At 45.2% G+C, this 13,352-nt stretch overlaps 6 protein-coding genes across 6 annotated transcripts; 3 read left to right on the top strand and 3 right to left on the bottom strand.

Annotated features, from left to right (window-relative positions):
- Positions 1 to 192: 192 nt before the first annotated feature.
- LOC6530495 (39S ribosomal protein L41, mitochondrial) lies at positions 193 to 810 on the top strand. Its single transcript, XM_002091374.3, has one exon. It carries the CDS (start codon positions 269 to 271, stop codon positions 767 to 769), a length of 501 nt encoding a protein of 166 aa, XP_002091410.1. The 5' UTR covers positions 193 to 268; the 3' UTR covers positions 770 to 810.
- On the bottom strand, positions 762 to 1,619 carry LOC6530494 (probable splicing factor, arginine/serine-rich 7). Its single transcript, XM_002091373.3, has 2 exons — positions 955 to 1,619; positions 762 to 891 (listed from the first exon to the last, which is right to left on the bottom strand). The coding sequence occupies exons 1-2, from the start codon at positions 1,537 to 1,539 to the stop codon at positions 811 to 813; spliced, it is 666 nt and encodes a 221-aa protein (XP_002091409.1). The 5' UTR covers positions 1,540 to 1,619; the 3' UTR covers positions 762 to 810.
- A 577-nt stretch (positions 1,620 to 2,196) lies between these two features.
- On the top strand, positions 2,197 to 3,550 carry LOC6530493 (lipase 3). The gene is made up of 2 exons (XM_002091372.4): positions 2,197 to 2,326; positions 2,399 to 3,550. Exons 1-2 carry the CDS (start codon positions 2,234 to 2,236, stop codon positions 3,500 to 3,502), a joined length of 1,197 nt encoding a protein of 398 aa, XP_002091408.1. The 5' UTR covers positions 2,197 to 2,233; the 3' UTR covers positions 3,503 to 3,550.
- Positions 3,551 to 4,138: 588 nt separating this feature from the next.
- On the top strand, positions 4,139 to 11,303 carry LOC6530491. Its single transcript, XM_002091370.3, has 7 exons — positions 4,139 to 5,154; positions 5,206 to 5,510; positions 5,569 to 6,093; positions 6,149 to 6,239; positions 6,771 to 7,594; positions 7,658 to 8,025; positions 10,043 to 11,303. The coding sequence occupies exons 1-7, from the start codon at positions 4,272 to 4,274 to the stop codon at positions 10,890 to 10,892; spliced, it is 3,846 nt and encodes a 1,281-aa protein (XP_002091406.3). The 5' UTR covers positions 4,139 to 4,271; the 3' UTR covers positions 10,893 to 11,303.
- On the bottom strand, positions 8,027 to 10,047 carry LOC6530492. Its single transcript, XM_002091371.2, has one exon. The coding sequence runs from the start codon at positions 9,841 to 9,843 to the stop codon at positions 8,050 to 8,052; it is 1,794 nt and encodes a 597-aa protein (XP_002091407.1). The 5' UTR covers positions 9,844 to 10,047; the 3' UTR covers positions 8,027 to 8,049.
- LOC6530490 lies at positions 11,274 to 13,345 on the bottom strand. The gene has a single exon (XM_002091369.3). The coding sequence runs from the start codon at positions 13,286 to 13,288 to the stop codon at positions 11,495 to 11,497; it is 1,794 nt and encodes a 597-aa protein (XP_002091405.2). The 5' UTR covers positions 13,289 to 13,345; the 3' UTR covers positions 11,274 to 11,494.
- Positions 13,346 to 13,352: the final 7 nt, after the last annotated feature.

The following is a 13,352-nucleotide window of genomic DNA, read 5'->3' as shown; positions in this document are numbered from 1 at the left end:
TTGTTTGTACACATGAAAAAAAAGGCCCAGTTTTTGAGAAATAACAATTTAGTTCCTATCGAGATAAAATGCGTCCCAAAATAAAATAAAATTTTTTCGTAATTTTTAGAAAAATTAAAAAAATTTTAATTACAAAATGCTTTTCAATACATTTCCAACTAGGATTAATTGCCTATCGAAAATTGTGTCATCTCTAGCCATCAAAACAGCTGTTCCCTCATCCACATTTGTTATTTAACCATTTTGGTCGTCGAATAGCCAAATAGAAATGAATAATTGTATTAAAGTAGTGCCCATTGCACTTCGGTGCCAACAAAGGTCCATCAGTACTTCATCCGTGCTAGAGGGCAAGCGGAATTTCCGTAAATTCAACGTATACAACAAGCGTGGAACGCGCGTGGTGAAAGAAGCCCAGAAAACGCTGGCCAATCCGCCGGTAGCAATTCACAAGCGCGGCGTACGCGAGACTGGCATACTTGTCGATGGGCAGTATGTGGAGATTCCCGAGAAAATTCCGGACATCATTGTGCCGGATTTGACCAATTGTAAACTAAAGCCATACGTGTCCTACAAGGCGCCGGATGTCGTCCAGTCTGAGTTCACCAGCTTGGATCTCTTTAACGCCGTCTACTCGCAGAAGATTATCGAAGATTTCAAGGCGGGCAAACTGCAGGCCGACGGCAGTGCCAAAGAGCCCTCGGTCAATGAGCAACTGACTCCGGAGGAAGCCCTGCAACGCGCTCGAAAGACGGGCAGCGATATATTTTAGGCATAGGTTTATTGTTTCATAAATACAGAGTCTAAACTCAACTACTCCTGCATGTACTTCTGGCGGTAATTGTAGAGCTTGCGCAGCCACTTCTCTGCCTTTTGATCGGGGTCGCCCAGAAACTGTTGAAATTGCAAATCAAATACTATTAGCATGGCAATGCGAGCACCAGGTAGCCCACTCACGTTCGGATGGAATATTACATCTTCGTTTCGGACTGCAATGGCTGGCTTGTTGGCGACTGTGACCGTTTCGTTGTTCAGATCTATGATCACCTTCTCAGAGCTCTCCTTTGCATCCCTTGAGCTAAAAAAGGACTCCGGCTTAAAGGTGTCCTCGTCTATGGTCTCGAGCGCCTTTTGCACCTTGGTGTCCAACAGATCGATGGACTTCACGGGGACAGCCGCGGGTGTGGTTGCGGATCGAGAGTTGCTTTCAGAACTTGGACCCCTGGTTTTCCTTTGCGAAGTGGATCGCGATTTTTGGTGGTCCCTGCTTCTGCTCTTGCTGTGCCTGCTGCGGGAACTGCTCCTGCTGCTGGAGGAGCTGCGCGAGGTGCTGCGGCTGCTGCTGCGACTCCTTCTCGAGTACTTCTTCGACTTCTTGGACTTTTTCTTCTTCGGTTTTGAGATCTGCCGGCTGCTCCTGGTGGGCGACTTGGACCTGTGGCGCCTGTCACGGTCCCGCTCTCTATCCCTATCTCGGTCTCGATCCCGATCTCTATCCCTCTCCCTGTCACGATCACGGTCACGGCGGTCTCGATCCCTCATAATGTATCCTTTGTGGGTATTTATTTATTTATTTATATTTATGTTTTTTTTTTGGTGTGCCGGCGTCGTTTGTTCCCAAAATACAAAATCGCCTCGTGAAAAATTAAACCGTTTCAAGAATATTCCAGCTGGCCACACTAATTGCGGCAATTTGTTTAATTCCTATCGATTTTTGGACTTATCGACTGATTTAAATTAAAGACAAATGGCGCGCATTTTAAATAGAATTCATATCCTTTTATTTGGATTAAATAGAACTATAAATAATTTGAAATCAGTTAATAATTTTGTTATATTTATTATTTAGTAGCTATTTAAACTCTTCCCTTGACGATTTGCCATGTCAGTTTATAGACTGAAAAAAGGTCTTGTAATCTCAGGCTTACCTTATGCCCGAACAGGAAATACTAATTGCTGCTAAACTCAGCAATTATACGTAATCAGCAGTTATCAAGATTAAGGAATGATAGGAAACCTTATCGCTGATGACCGCTACCCATTCGTTAAATCAACTGGGAGCTAATTTCCCACACCATCTATCAGTCTTGGCGAATCAATCCATTTTGCGGGCAAAAATAAACAGTCATAAATTAGGCAGCCAAATCTAGGAATCCTTATCAAGTTCCTGGGGGGCATATAAAAGGCACGGGCGGCCAAGTAAGCGGTCAAAGCACCTGCACCTGTGGAATACAAAATGTTGGTGGTACAGTTAGCTGCGGTTTTATTAAGTTTGGGCCTGGCCAATGCCCTGCCTGCGGATGCGGGGCGAGCCAGTTCGGTGACAACTGTAAGTTTAAGGATGCCAAGTCCTTTGTCAACCGAAAGTCTCTACTAACCACGATATTTGTCTACTCTTCAGGTGAGCATTGCTAAGGGACATGGTTACGAAATCGAAGAACACCAGGTGCAAACCTCGGATGGTTACATTCTCACCATGCACCGTATCCCGTACTCGAAGAACACTGGTAACGACGGTCCCCGCCCAGTGGTGTTCCTTATGCACGGTCTGTTGTGCTCCTCCTCGGATTGGGTTCTTGCAGGACCTCACAGCGGACTAGCTTACCTGCTGTCTGAAGCGGGCTACGATGTGTGGATGGGTAATGCCAGAGGTAATACCTACTCCAAAAAGCACGCCAGCAAGTCGCCGCTGCTGCAGCCATTCTGGAACTTTGAGTGGCACGACATTGGAATCTATGATCTGCCCGCTATGATGGACTACGTCCTTTACTGGACAAATGTGGACCAACTGACTTATGTGGGTCACTCCCAAGGTACCACCTCCTTCTTTGTTCTCAACTCGATGATTCCGCGCTTCAAGAGTCGCATTCGATCCGCTCATTTGCTCGCTCCTGTGGCCTGGATGGAGCATATGGAGAGTCCATTGGCCACCGTCGGTGGACCTCTGCTTGGTCAGCCCAATGCTTTCGTCGAACTGTTCGGCAGTGCCGAGTTCCTGCCAAATACTCAGCTAATGAACCTGTTCGGGGCTCTGGTATGCAGCGATCAGGCCATTTCCCAATTCATGTGCACCAACACACTATTCCTTCTGGGCGGCTGGAACTCGCCGTATATCAACGAAACCCTGCTCCCAGATATTATGGCCACCACTCCGGCGGGATGTTCGGTCAATCAGATCTTCCACTATCTGCAGGAGTATAATTCAGGATACTTCCGGCAATTCGACTACGGCTCGACGCGCAACAAGAAGGAGTACAGTAGCAAGACTCCGCCGGAGTACGATGTGGAGGGCATCGAGGTGCCCACCTATCTCTATTACAGTGACAACGACTACTTCGCCAGTCTGATTGACGTGGATCGTCTAAGGTATACCATGAATCCGAGTGCCCTGAAGAGCGCATATCGCATGCCGGAGGAGAAGTGGAATCACATCGACTTTCTGTGGGGACTGAATATTAAAGAAATTCTTTATGATCGGGTAATTAACGACATAAATAATGCATAAGCATGCGCTGAAAATAAAAAAGCGACATACAATTGTGATAAAAAAAAATTCCATTGGTCACCACTTAAACGGGGATTTTGGTAGCTGATGATAATATACAAGTGGTCATAAATTCAAAGTGAAACTTCACGGTGACTGAACAACGCAATACGAACCTAGCATGTTAACCTTTTTTGCATTACAATTGCACCTGTTCACTTCAGTAGGTTATTTTTAGTCTAATATAATAAAAAATTAACTAAACTACAAATCTGTATTTTATTTGGTAATAATGAAAACTTATGAAATATTTAGTAAAATACCGCCGTACTTTAAATTGCGCGCCACCTCTCAGGGCTACAGGCTCTTGGGAAAGCATCGATACACCTTTAAAATTCATTGTGGTCATCGATACTACCGTAACACATTGGCACGCCCGTCTGAAATGTAATTACACCATTTAACAATTTCAAACCCTTTTGTTTCTCGTACTTACTATCAGAATATACAACACATGAGTTTGCGTTTACATGATTTTTTAAGTTAATTAAAATAATCATTTTCTCTTTGCTTATATTTTACCAAACTATTGCTTAATGCACCAGCATGCGATTGTCACGACAATACCCACGCCGATATTATCGATATTTCCATCGATATGTTTGAACTCAAGCAGGTACATCCACGCAAAGAAAGCTAATTCGAGCAAAGAAAAAATTGATTTAGCGCTTAATTATTTTAAAACAACGCCTTCGCTGGCCCAGTGGTCGGTTAACAAGTTAGCTGCAAGATGACGCGCGTAACGAGAAGTGAAATCTCCCTGGACATGGAGTTCTGGGTGGAGGAACTGTCGCCGGCTCAGTTGGCGTACTACGAGAAGATTACCAACGAGCACAACGCGGTGAAGGGTGCACTCAAGAGCGCGGTTAGCGCCAACGAGGGCAAGGAGCTCTTCAGCGGTCAGGTGTTCCAGGCCTACTCCTTCAAGGGCAAGGTACTGCAGGAGCTCAAGGAGGCGACGCTGCCCAAAAAGCCACCCAAGCCGTTGGACAGCCCCTCAACACCCTCCGCCCCAAGCGGTGGCACTGGTCGCGGTCGTGGCCGCCCACCACGACAGCCATCCAACATCGCCTACCTGGAGTCCTCCGATGAGGGCGACGACGATATGCCGCTGGCCAAGCGACTGGCCCTGTCTGCAGGCAAAAAGGCAGTGGCCGCGGCCAATGCATCATCCTCATACTCTCCTAAATCCAGTAAAAAGGCGGCGGCCTCTGCTTCTGGTGGATCTTCTTCACCTGTACCCAAGAGCAGTGGAAAACTATACAAGGAATCCAAACCGGACATCGAGTCGCCGCCGAAGAACTACCGCCCCGCCGAGGTTAATTCAGTGGGCGGTCTGGTGGTGGGCAGCACGGACGAAAGCAAGGACAGCAAAGACGGCAAGGAGGGCAAGGATAACAAGATGCAGGGCAAGACATATCCATCTCTGGTGGTGCTGGCAAAGCCTTTCCTCAAGATCAAAGACATGGCTGCTACCCGCAGCAAGCTAGACTCGAAGGTTAAACTGGTCCTAATGCTCACGCCCAACAAATTCTGCGAGTGGCTGCTCCAGGAGGGACTTCTACGCGCTCAGCAGCACTGCATAAACCATCGCAACAACGAGCTGAAATTGGGTAAGAGAAATATAATCGATTGAGTTCGTTTATTAAGGAATTTATATTTAGGAATTTATTCGGATGTGACCAAGTTCCCTTACACTGGTGGTTATGTGTGGATCAGCGAATGTTGCCCCTATCGCTTCGTGTCCGTATTCAACAACTCCATTTTCGAAGGAGCTCAGCACCCGCCCACATTCTTGTTGAAGTTAATTTACCACTGGGCATGCCAGACCAGTATTCAAAATGTGGTGCAGTGGGTTAAGGTGGACAGTGTTTACATTAAAGGAATCTACACCTGGCTAAGAGCCATTTGCACCCTGGCAGTGCATCAAAAATGCAAGAAGCTGGGCGGCCCCGGAAAGTTTGTGGAGGTAAATGTTAGAAGATAATTAAAAAATAATTTATTTACATTTTCAACTCTTCTTACAGGTGGGTGTTATTTCCCTGGGAACCACATCCCAAGATGGCTCCCAGCGACAAGTAAAGGTTGAAGTTTTGGGCGTCTATGACTACGCGGAGAAATCTATCCGCCTGCGTGCAGTAGAGCCAATCACCGATGGCGATCGTAACTATAAAAAGCGGTTCCAGGCCATTCTGGAGCCACTGTCACGCTGGGTGCACAAGGACAGCACTATTTGTATAGACTTGACTGTCGACAAGATCACCCTCTTCAGCATGGGATTCAAAAATATAGTCCAGGCTGCTGCCACTGACAACACAGCCAAGCACAACAACTCTGCGGTAATGGAATACCTGCGACGAATTGTGCCCCGCATGTTCCAGAACACGCTATCGTTGCTATCGCGCCAGATGATTCAACAATTCCTTGACGAGCTGGTATGGCGAGAATCCTTTGGCACATATGCACTGCAGGCATTCAACAATATCATAATACACATTGCCGAGCAGACAAGGGTAACCACCAATGAAACAATCACTCAGCGTCTGTATCAGGTAAGCAGAACCGAAAAAGTATTAGCGATCAGCATTTAAAAGTTCTTTCGTTTAGGTGGCGACCAATCCGTTCAAGGACTGGAGTGTTCTGCCGGCTAACTACAAGGAGACACCGGCCAATGCTGCACCCAAGCGCCTCAAGAAACGTTAGTACTCTCGTACTTTTCTAGCCAGTTTTTATTTAGGCCGTGAATAGAATAATACGTTATGATAATCTATTAAGTGCCTGCGTTTCTCACTCCAAAGTGAAATGTTTCCGTTTTGTTTAATTATTTTCGGTTAATCAAAGCCAACAGCTGAACTCAGGTCCACTTATTGTGTTATGTGAATTGTGAATTTATATAATCTTTATAGGTAAAATGTATCATTGATATATTTACATACAATTTAAGCATTACTTGCTGACATTTCTCGTGTCAAATTGTTTTAAAACCAACCCATTAGAGAAAGCCCAAATAAACTTGCAAGAAATTTAAGAACTGTTTTTATTTGATTTACTTTTTCTTTTGGAGTGATAAAACGCAAAAAAGCAAGTACTAATTAAATTGTCTGGAACATTCCACCAGTTTCCACTTAAAATGGACAAATTTAATGTTTAAGTTTTATCGAGTGTGTAATTGCAATGAACTCATTTTTAACTTAATAAGTATTGTAAATACATTTTTCTTCGATTTCAGCTATCAACGATGCCGACTACGTTGTTTCTAACAAGATTCTAAAGAAGGAAAAAGATCGTGATATATCATCACCTGGAGTAAAGCGCGGCCGCCCACCAAATGCATTAGGCACTCCACCACCACAGATGCCAATTAAAAAGGGTCCAGGTCGGCCACCAGGCAGCACCAACCAGCCAAAAGGAGACAGAGCCACGACCTCCGCATCAAAAATGCTGTCTAAATCTCTGGGAGCTAAGGGCCTGATCAAAAAACCGAAAGATAAAGATGAAAAGATTCCAATGGTTATTAAGAAGGAAGAGGATGATCTAAGGGGCTTGGAGGAGCTATACTACGGAATAAGCGACGGTACGGACGAGTACAACGAGATCTTCCCATATAGCACACCCCGAACTGCTCACAACGAACTGGCCAAGACCGTGGAGTGTCCAATCTGCCTGAACGGCGACTCCTTTGATTCCAACGAGAAACTCCAGACCCACTTAGTATCGCATATTTCGCCGGAGGGCAAACAGCACCAGTTCCAGTGCCTTTTCTGCTTGGAGAAGCATCCAACCGAGTCGGTTTTGGCCAAACACAACCAGATAATGCATCCAACTGAGACGAAGACTGAGGGCTCACCCTCGTACTACTGCCTTATATGCCAGCAGCGTCACAATTCCCTACATCTATTGACAGCTCATTTGCAGAAGGCCCACAGCACCCTGGAACTACCATACTGGTGTCACTCCTGCGGCTATCGATCATCCTCACACCGCGATTTGGTCAGGCATTTCTATGACGACCACAAGCATCAGAACTTTCTACAGTGCCCCTATTGCTTGGATGTAAGTAGCATTCATCAAAAAGTAATCTTCTGCAGTTTTATAAAAAAAAATGCCTCTTTTTAGATTTTCTACTTCTCAAAGCGTGGCGTTGTTAACCAACTGCGCATCGAACATTACTTTTTGCATTTGAACGAGCACATCAACAAGCGGGATCCCTCGCTGCGCTGCCAAAAATGCTCGCTTTCCTTCCTCGAGAAGGGGGATCTGAAACAGCACGCCGTGCAGCACCATGTCAGCATGATTAAAACCAATAGGCCGGTGCGTCTCTTACTCAACAACTCGATGTTGATACCACCGCCTAAGATTCGCACCCATCACCGCGAGCAGCCGCCGTTTTCCACCTACAAGCGGCCAGTATTCTTTGCTTTCCTGGAGGGTAAAACCTGTGCCGAGTGCAACACTGATTTCGCGAGCGAGGAGACACATTACACGTAAGTTCAAAAACATTTATTTAATTAAGCAGTGACACGCCATAGATAAAGGTGCCAGTATTCACAAGAGAAAACCAAAGCAGACAGCATCCAACCAATTCCCAAGACACTCCAGCCCAGTCTCAAAGTATCCACATCGATATCTTGATAGCCCAGGACATTATCTAGAAACCTAACGTATCCAGCGCGCATGGCATCGTTGAAGTCGGAAACTAGCCAGTGATTTAGCAGTCCAGTTTCCTGAATCATCAATATAAAGTAATTGAGAGATGGCTCCAAGTGGCTGTCAGCGCGCATTGGATAACCAATATGTGGCGATCCCAAGCAAGCGGATGAAAAGCGAAAAATTGGCTTGAAGGCATATTGCTGTTGCATGGCAAAAAATTGCCAACGTTCCTCTGTAAAAGGGTACGCGAAGCTGCGATTAAAACTCAGCAAAGCGGACACCTGTTCACTGGCATTTACGGCCACCAAAAGCCGAGATACTTTATCCACTAATCGAGGCTCAACATGGCGCAGCAATGTGTTGAATTCATACTCCTTGACGAGCACCTTTTGCTGCTGGTGCACAAGCTGATCCATTGTATTGACTTGCTCACCGACTACTATGGTTGTAAAAAAGCTGTCCAACTCAATGTTGTACCAGCTTGTGGAGATGAATCCCAGGACAGAAAGTTGTAGAAAAATGATGATGTGGCGCCATGTTGGTCTGTAAATTGTCGTCGGCGAGCTGATAAAAAGTATTTTGCATATGGCATCTAGAAAATTCAATCCCAAGCGCTGCGCCCATGTATTTGTATCCAGCTTCGGACTTATCCAATAGAGAATTCCAGTGATGTAAATAAGTGCGAATAACAGAATGTACCAGCTGTACAATTGGAATGGTCGCAATAGATACATATGCCTGGGAATCTCATTTCTCATAGGCACAATCAAGCAGTTTGGATATATGAGCAAGGGGTAACTCTTGGCTGCCGTTGGAGGTGTGAAAACGTATGGGTGCAAAGAGATTTCCAATTGACCGTCTGTTATCAACTCCAAAATACGGTTCATATTCACACTAGTTGTGGGGTCTAGATTTTCATCAGGGTTTGTCAAACGAAGCGAGGCATTATAGTGATCCAAATATTCCACAAATGTGCGATATGCGTATCCCAGCACCTTTCTGCGCTTCGTAGATGGATCATACACATGGAACACTCTTGGAATATCGTTTTCCGCCGGAGTGGATACCACATATCCTTGGAAATTTCTTGCTGCAGGTGGAAATAGCGGTTTCGAATGAATATCAAGTTTAAAAAAACGCAAAGTCGGATACGGAGTGTAGGAATAAAGCTGATCCCTATGCAGGACAAGAACATTGAGGAATTGATATTGCCACAAAGTATTGAATATGGCTTTAATAGCCCTCTGCGAACCACTTCTTTGAGAACGCAGAATAATGATCAAACGAATGCGACGGAGTTTTCGTAGATTTGTATCCAGAGTCAACCATAAAATATCCTGTCTATCATGACAAAAGAACAAAGTAATGGCATTGTATCTAGTGACTTTGAAATGACCAAGGGGTCTTAGATTTTCGGGTTGAAGAAATGAATTCACTGTCAAGCTCGTAACTCCCATTGTTTGATGGAGCCAAATAATCAAGTCGTTGAAATCGGCTCTTTGCGTATGGTGTCCGACAAAAATTGGCGTATTTATCCATGGCTCCCTGGTAGAGATGAGACTTAGAATGGATTTCAACAATGTCACATTGTATGAGCCGCCTGTCAGCGCCAGCAATAAAATAAACACCAGAATGGTTAACACGTTGCACATGATGGTTGATTCAATTGTGAAGGGCTAGGACACCAGGTTTGGGTTTATAAGCCAGCAGCTAATTGATTTAATAGTGGCTGATTGATCTCATGGGGGAAACTCATTAGAATGTGTGAGGCAATAATTTATAACATAAGGCTTTGGTCCTCTACGCACTCATTTAACCACTTTTTTTTATCAAATCTTTTTCCATTTTTAGTGGTTGGCTACACTGCGTTAAGTGCAATTATCAGACATGTTGCGAGCGAGCTCAATTCCGTCATGGCGTGGATTGTAATGGCAACTTTGTGGACGCCATGGAGGTGAATATGCCACAGGAGATGCACTGCATCTGCGGCTTTGCCACCAGCAATGGCAACAAGATGGCTCAGCACTTGGCTAATTGTGGACTTAGCACGTGCTACCCGAGTTTGGAGGCGGCGAGCGAGAATGCCGTCAAGCGTAATATGCTGGACATGTTGGGTCTGGTTCGTCGCGATGGAGAAACCTCGGGCGAAGGAGCGGACATCAGCGAGACTGCTGATGATGTCGCGGACCAGAGCTCGGACATGTTGCCGCCGCAGGAGGATCATCATTTGCAGCAACACCATCAGCATGTGGCACACCAGCAACAGATGCAGGAACAGGCGGATGAACCACAAAGGGAACTTCAACAGGAATACTTATCGGCGCCGGTTGAGCATGAGCCCGTGCAGAATATGCCTGTTCATCAGAGCATGCCGGTTCAGCAGACCGGTCCAATACAGTTTGGAGAAATGGAAGCGGCCCCAGTTATGCTGGATCCTCGGCAGCAGGTACAGCCCACTCCAGATTATGCTCAAGTTTCGGTGGTGCAACAGCACCAGCAGCAACAGCCCTACGGATTAAGCAACTACGGCCAAAGCTCTTTAGCCACAGATATCGATATGCCTCTGATTGGAGAGCTCTCTGAGCCAAATGCTCCACCCACGCCCCAGTTCCTGGGCGAGGTGCACACGCCCATGTTCGATGCAGTGGCCGCCGCCGAGCAACAGCACTATCACGCCCAGCACCATCACCATCCGCAATGATACAAGCCTCACGGAAAGCTCAAATCACGCGACTATACTCTTCACTGGCAGAACTATTAGTTAGACTATTCATATTCAGCGCACATTGGCCATATCACGGATTCTTTATCACCATACAATACGAAGGCAAATAAATTGTATAGCACCTATTTAAGAATTGCATATTAGGCCCTGTTAAAATTAATGAAACATCTTGAACGAAATCTCAGTTGCACGAGGGATTATTATGCTGGTCTTATGTATTTTCCACAGATCCGTTTAGGCCGGCGTAATCAATCCTCTTCAATGGGATTAGTATCTTTACATCTAAAATATCTGTAATACCTTTCAAATCATTTGAATATTGGAACCTTATCAATTGTAAATGACAAACATACAATGTAATTTTAAAATATATCTACTCGTCCTTAATTGCGTCTTTTATTTGTTATGGGTTGGAAGTTATTTGTCAGTAAAGTGTATTAATGTGGTAATGGTGTCACCAAATTTTCAGTAATTGGCATTAATTCAAATTATTATTAAATTGGAGGGCACACAAATTTTTATTGACAGGTTAGGTAACCATAAATCTAATAAGGTTATTATAAGATTAATGATGTGAATTAGTGGCAAATCCGCCGGCGCTCGCAAAGGAAAATCACTGTGGATAGCAGCCATCCACATATAAGTACTGCCCATCCCAGGCGCAAGGAATCGACATCCAATGCATGAAACCCAAGGAAGTTTTCCAGGAGGCGAACATAACCAGCGCGCATGGCATCGTTGAAATCGGATACTTTCCAGTGCTGCAGGAGTCCAGCATCCTGGATCCGCATGATGAATATGTTTAGTGTCGGTTGCAGGTGGCAGTCTCTTCTCATCGGATAGCCGATAATCGGGGAGCCCAGGCATGCGGATGAGAATCTGAAGATGGGCTTGAAGGCGTACTGCTGTTGTAGTGAGAAGAACTCCCATCTCTCCAGGGTGAAGGGGTAAGCATAGCTTCGATTGAATCCCAGAAGAGCCGACACCTGCTCACTGGCATTGACGCCTACCAAAAGTTGTGCTACTCCGTCCACCAAATCGGGTTCCACATGCCTTAATAATGTACTGACTTCGTAATATTTTACCAGTACCTTTTGCTGTTGTCGGATAAGCTGCTCCATGCTGTCCACCTGCTCGCCCACCACCAAGGTGGTGAAGAAGCTGCCCAACATAATGCTGTAGAGGTTGGTGACCACAAATCCCAGAATACTAAGGTGTACCGAAACTATAAAATACCTCAGGGGTGGGTTGTAAGTTCTGGAGGGAGAGCATATATAAATTATTCGGCTGATGCTATCGAGGATGTTGAGCCCAATCCGCTGACCCCAGGAGCGGTGCTCCAGACCCGGTTGAATGTAGTAGAGTACTCCGCTGATGTAAACTACTGAACCGAGCAGCAGTATCCAGCTCGATTGGTTAAGAGGCAATAGTAGATACATGTAGCGCGATATCTCGTTCCTGACCGGAACAATAAGACAATTGGTAGCTATCAGCAGGGGATAGCTGTGATCTCCTTCGTTTTCCGGAACATCTACATACGGATGCAGGGAAATCTCTAGCTGGCCTTCAACAATTTGCTTCATTATCCGTCCCATATTCACACTGCTGTTGATGGCATGCTCTTGTTGGGCATTAATTACATGTAATGAGCCGTTGTGGCGATGCAGATACTCCACAAATGTGCGATATCCAAATCCTCTGATCTGCTTGCTTCCGGTTTTCTGATCATGCACGAAAAACACTCGCGGAATATCGTTTTCCACAGGGGTAGACACCACATAGCCTTGGAAATTGTTTGTAGTTTGTGGAAAGAGCGGATAGTAATTGGGATCAAGCTTAAAGAATCGAATGACTGGATAAGGAGTATATGAGTAAACCCGATCTCTGTGCAGAACAATTACTTTGAGGAACTGAAAATGCCACAGCCTTTTAAAGATGCCCATTATAGCTTTGTAGGATTCACTTCGTTTGTTAGATAAAATCACAATTAGGCGAATACTACGTAATCGACGAAGTCTCTTATCCATATTAAACCAAATCAGTTCCTGTGAGCTTTGGCAAAACAACAAACTAACCGAATTATCCGCAATTATGTTAAAGTGACCCAGAGGTTTTTCGTAATGGGCTGCAGTAGATGTATCCACCGTATGACAAGTTACTTCCATCGAATACTGAAGCCAAATCATCAACGTATTCAGGTCATCCGAATTAGTATGGCTGCCCAAGAAGATGGGAGTATTTTTCCAATGCTCCCTGCCGCGGATGACTGTCAGCACGGATCTCAGCAAAGTAATGTTGTAACTTCCTCGAGTGGAAGTGCCCATCTGGGCACGAGTAGATAACAACAGGAGCGAGACCAGAACGTTGTACATGGTGGTTAGCTGTGCATTGGTTTCTTGAAATCCCTGCAGCAGACTTATAAGTTAGGCAGTAATT

Source organism: Drosophila yakuba, chromosome 2R (assembly GCF_016746365.2).
Source record: "Drosophila yakuba strain Tai18E2 chromosome 2R, Prin_Dyak_Tai18E2_2.1, whole genome shotgun sequence".
In the NCBI taxonomy this organism is placed as follows: domain Eukaryota; kingdom Metazoa; phylum Arthropoda; class Insecta; order Diptera; family Drosophilidae; genus Drosophila; species Drosophila yakuba.
The sequence above is the reverse complement of the archived record's forward strand: the minus strand, read 5'-3'. Positions and strand labels throughout refer to the sequence as shown.

What these genes read in the sequence shown, in the direction of transcription:
- LOC6530495 (XM_002091374.3), top strand. Translation starts at nt 269, where the DNA reads ATGAATAATTGTATTAAAGTAGTGCCCATTGCACTTCGGTGCCAACAA.
- LOC6530494 (XM_002091373.3), bottom strand. Translation starts at nt 1,539, where the DNA reads ATGAGGGATCGAGACCGCCGTGACCGTGATCGTGACAGGGAGAGGGAT. An exon ending in ATGTAATATTCCATCCGAAC is followed by an intron (nt 892 to 954) that starts GTGAGTGGGCTA and finishes CAATTTCAACAG; the next exon opens with TTTCTGGGCGACCCCGATCA.
- LOC6530493 (XM_002091372.4), top strand. Translation starts at nt 2,234, where the DNA reads ATGTTGGTGGTACAGTTAGCTGCGGTTTTATTAAGTTTGGGCCTGGCC. An exon ending in GAGCCAGTTCGGTGACAACT is followed by an intron (nt 2,327 to 2,398) that starts GTAAGTTTAAGG and finishes TCTACTCTTCAG; the next exon opens with GTGAGCATTGCTAAGGGACA.
- LOC6530491 (XM_002091370.3), top strand. Translation starts at nt 4,272, where the DNA reads ATGACGCGCGTAACGAGAAGTGAAATCTCCCTGGACATGGAGTTCTGG. An exon ending in GCCCCGGAAAGTTTGTGGAG is followed by an intron (nt 5,511 to 5,568) that starts GTAAATGTTAGA and finishes CTCTTCTTACAG; the next exon opens with GTGGGTGTTATTTCCCTGGG. An exon ending in TCACTCAGCGTCTGTATCAG is followed by an intron (nt 6,094 to 6,148) that starts GTAAGCAGAACC and finishes TCTTTCGTTTAG; the next exon opens with GTGGCGACCAATCCGTTCAA.
- LOC6530492 (XM_002091371.2), bottom strand. Translation starts at nt 9,843, where the DNA reads ATGTGCAACGTGTTAACCATTCTGGTGTTTATTTTATTGCTGGCGCTG.
- LOC6530490 (XM_002091369.3), bottom strand. Translation starts at nt 13,288, where the DNA reads ATGTACAACGTTCTGGTCTCGCTCCTGTTGTTATCTACTCGTGCCCAG.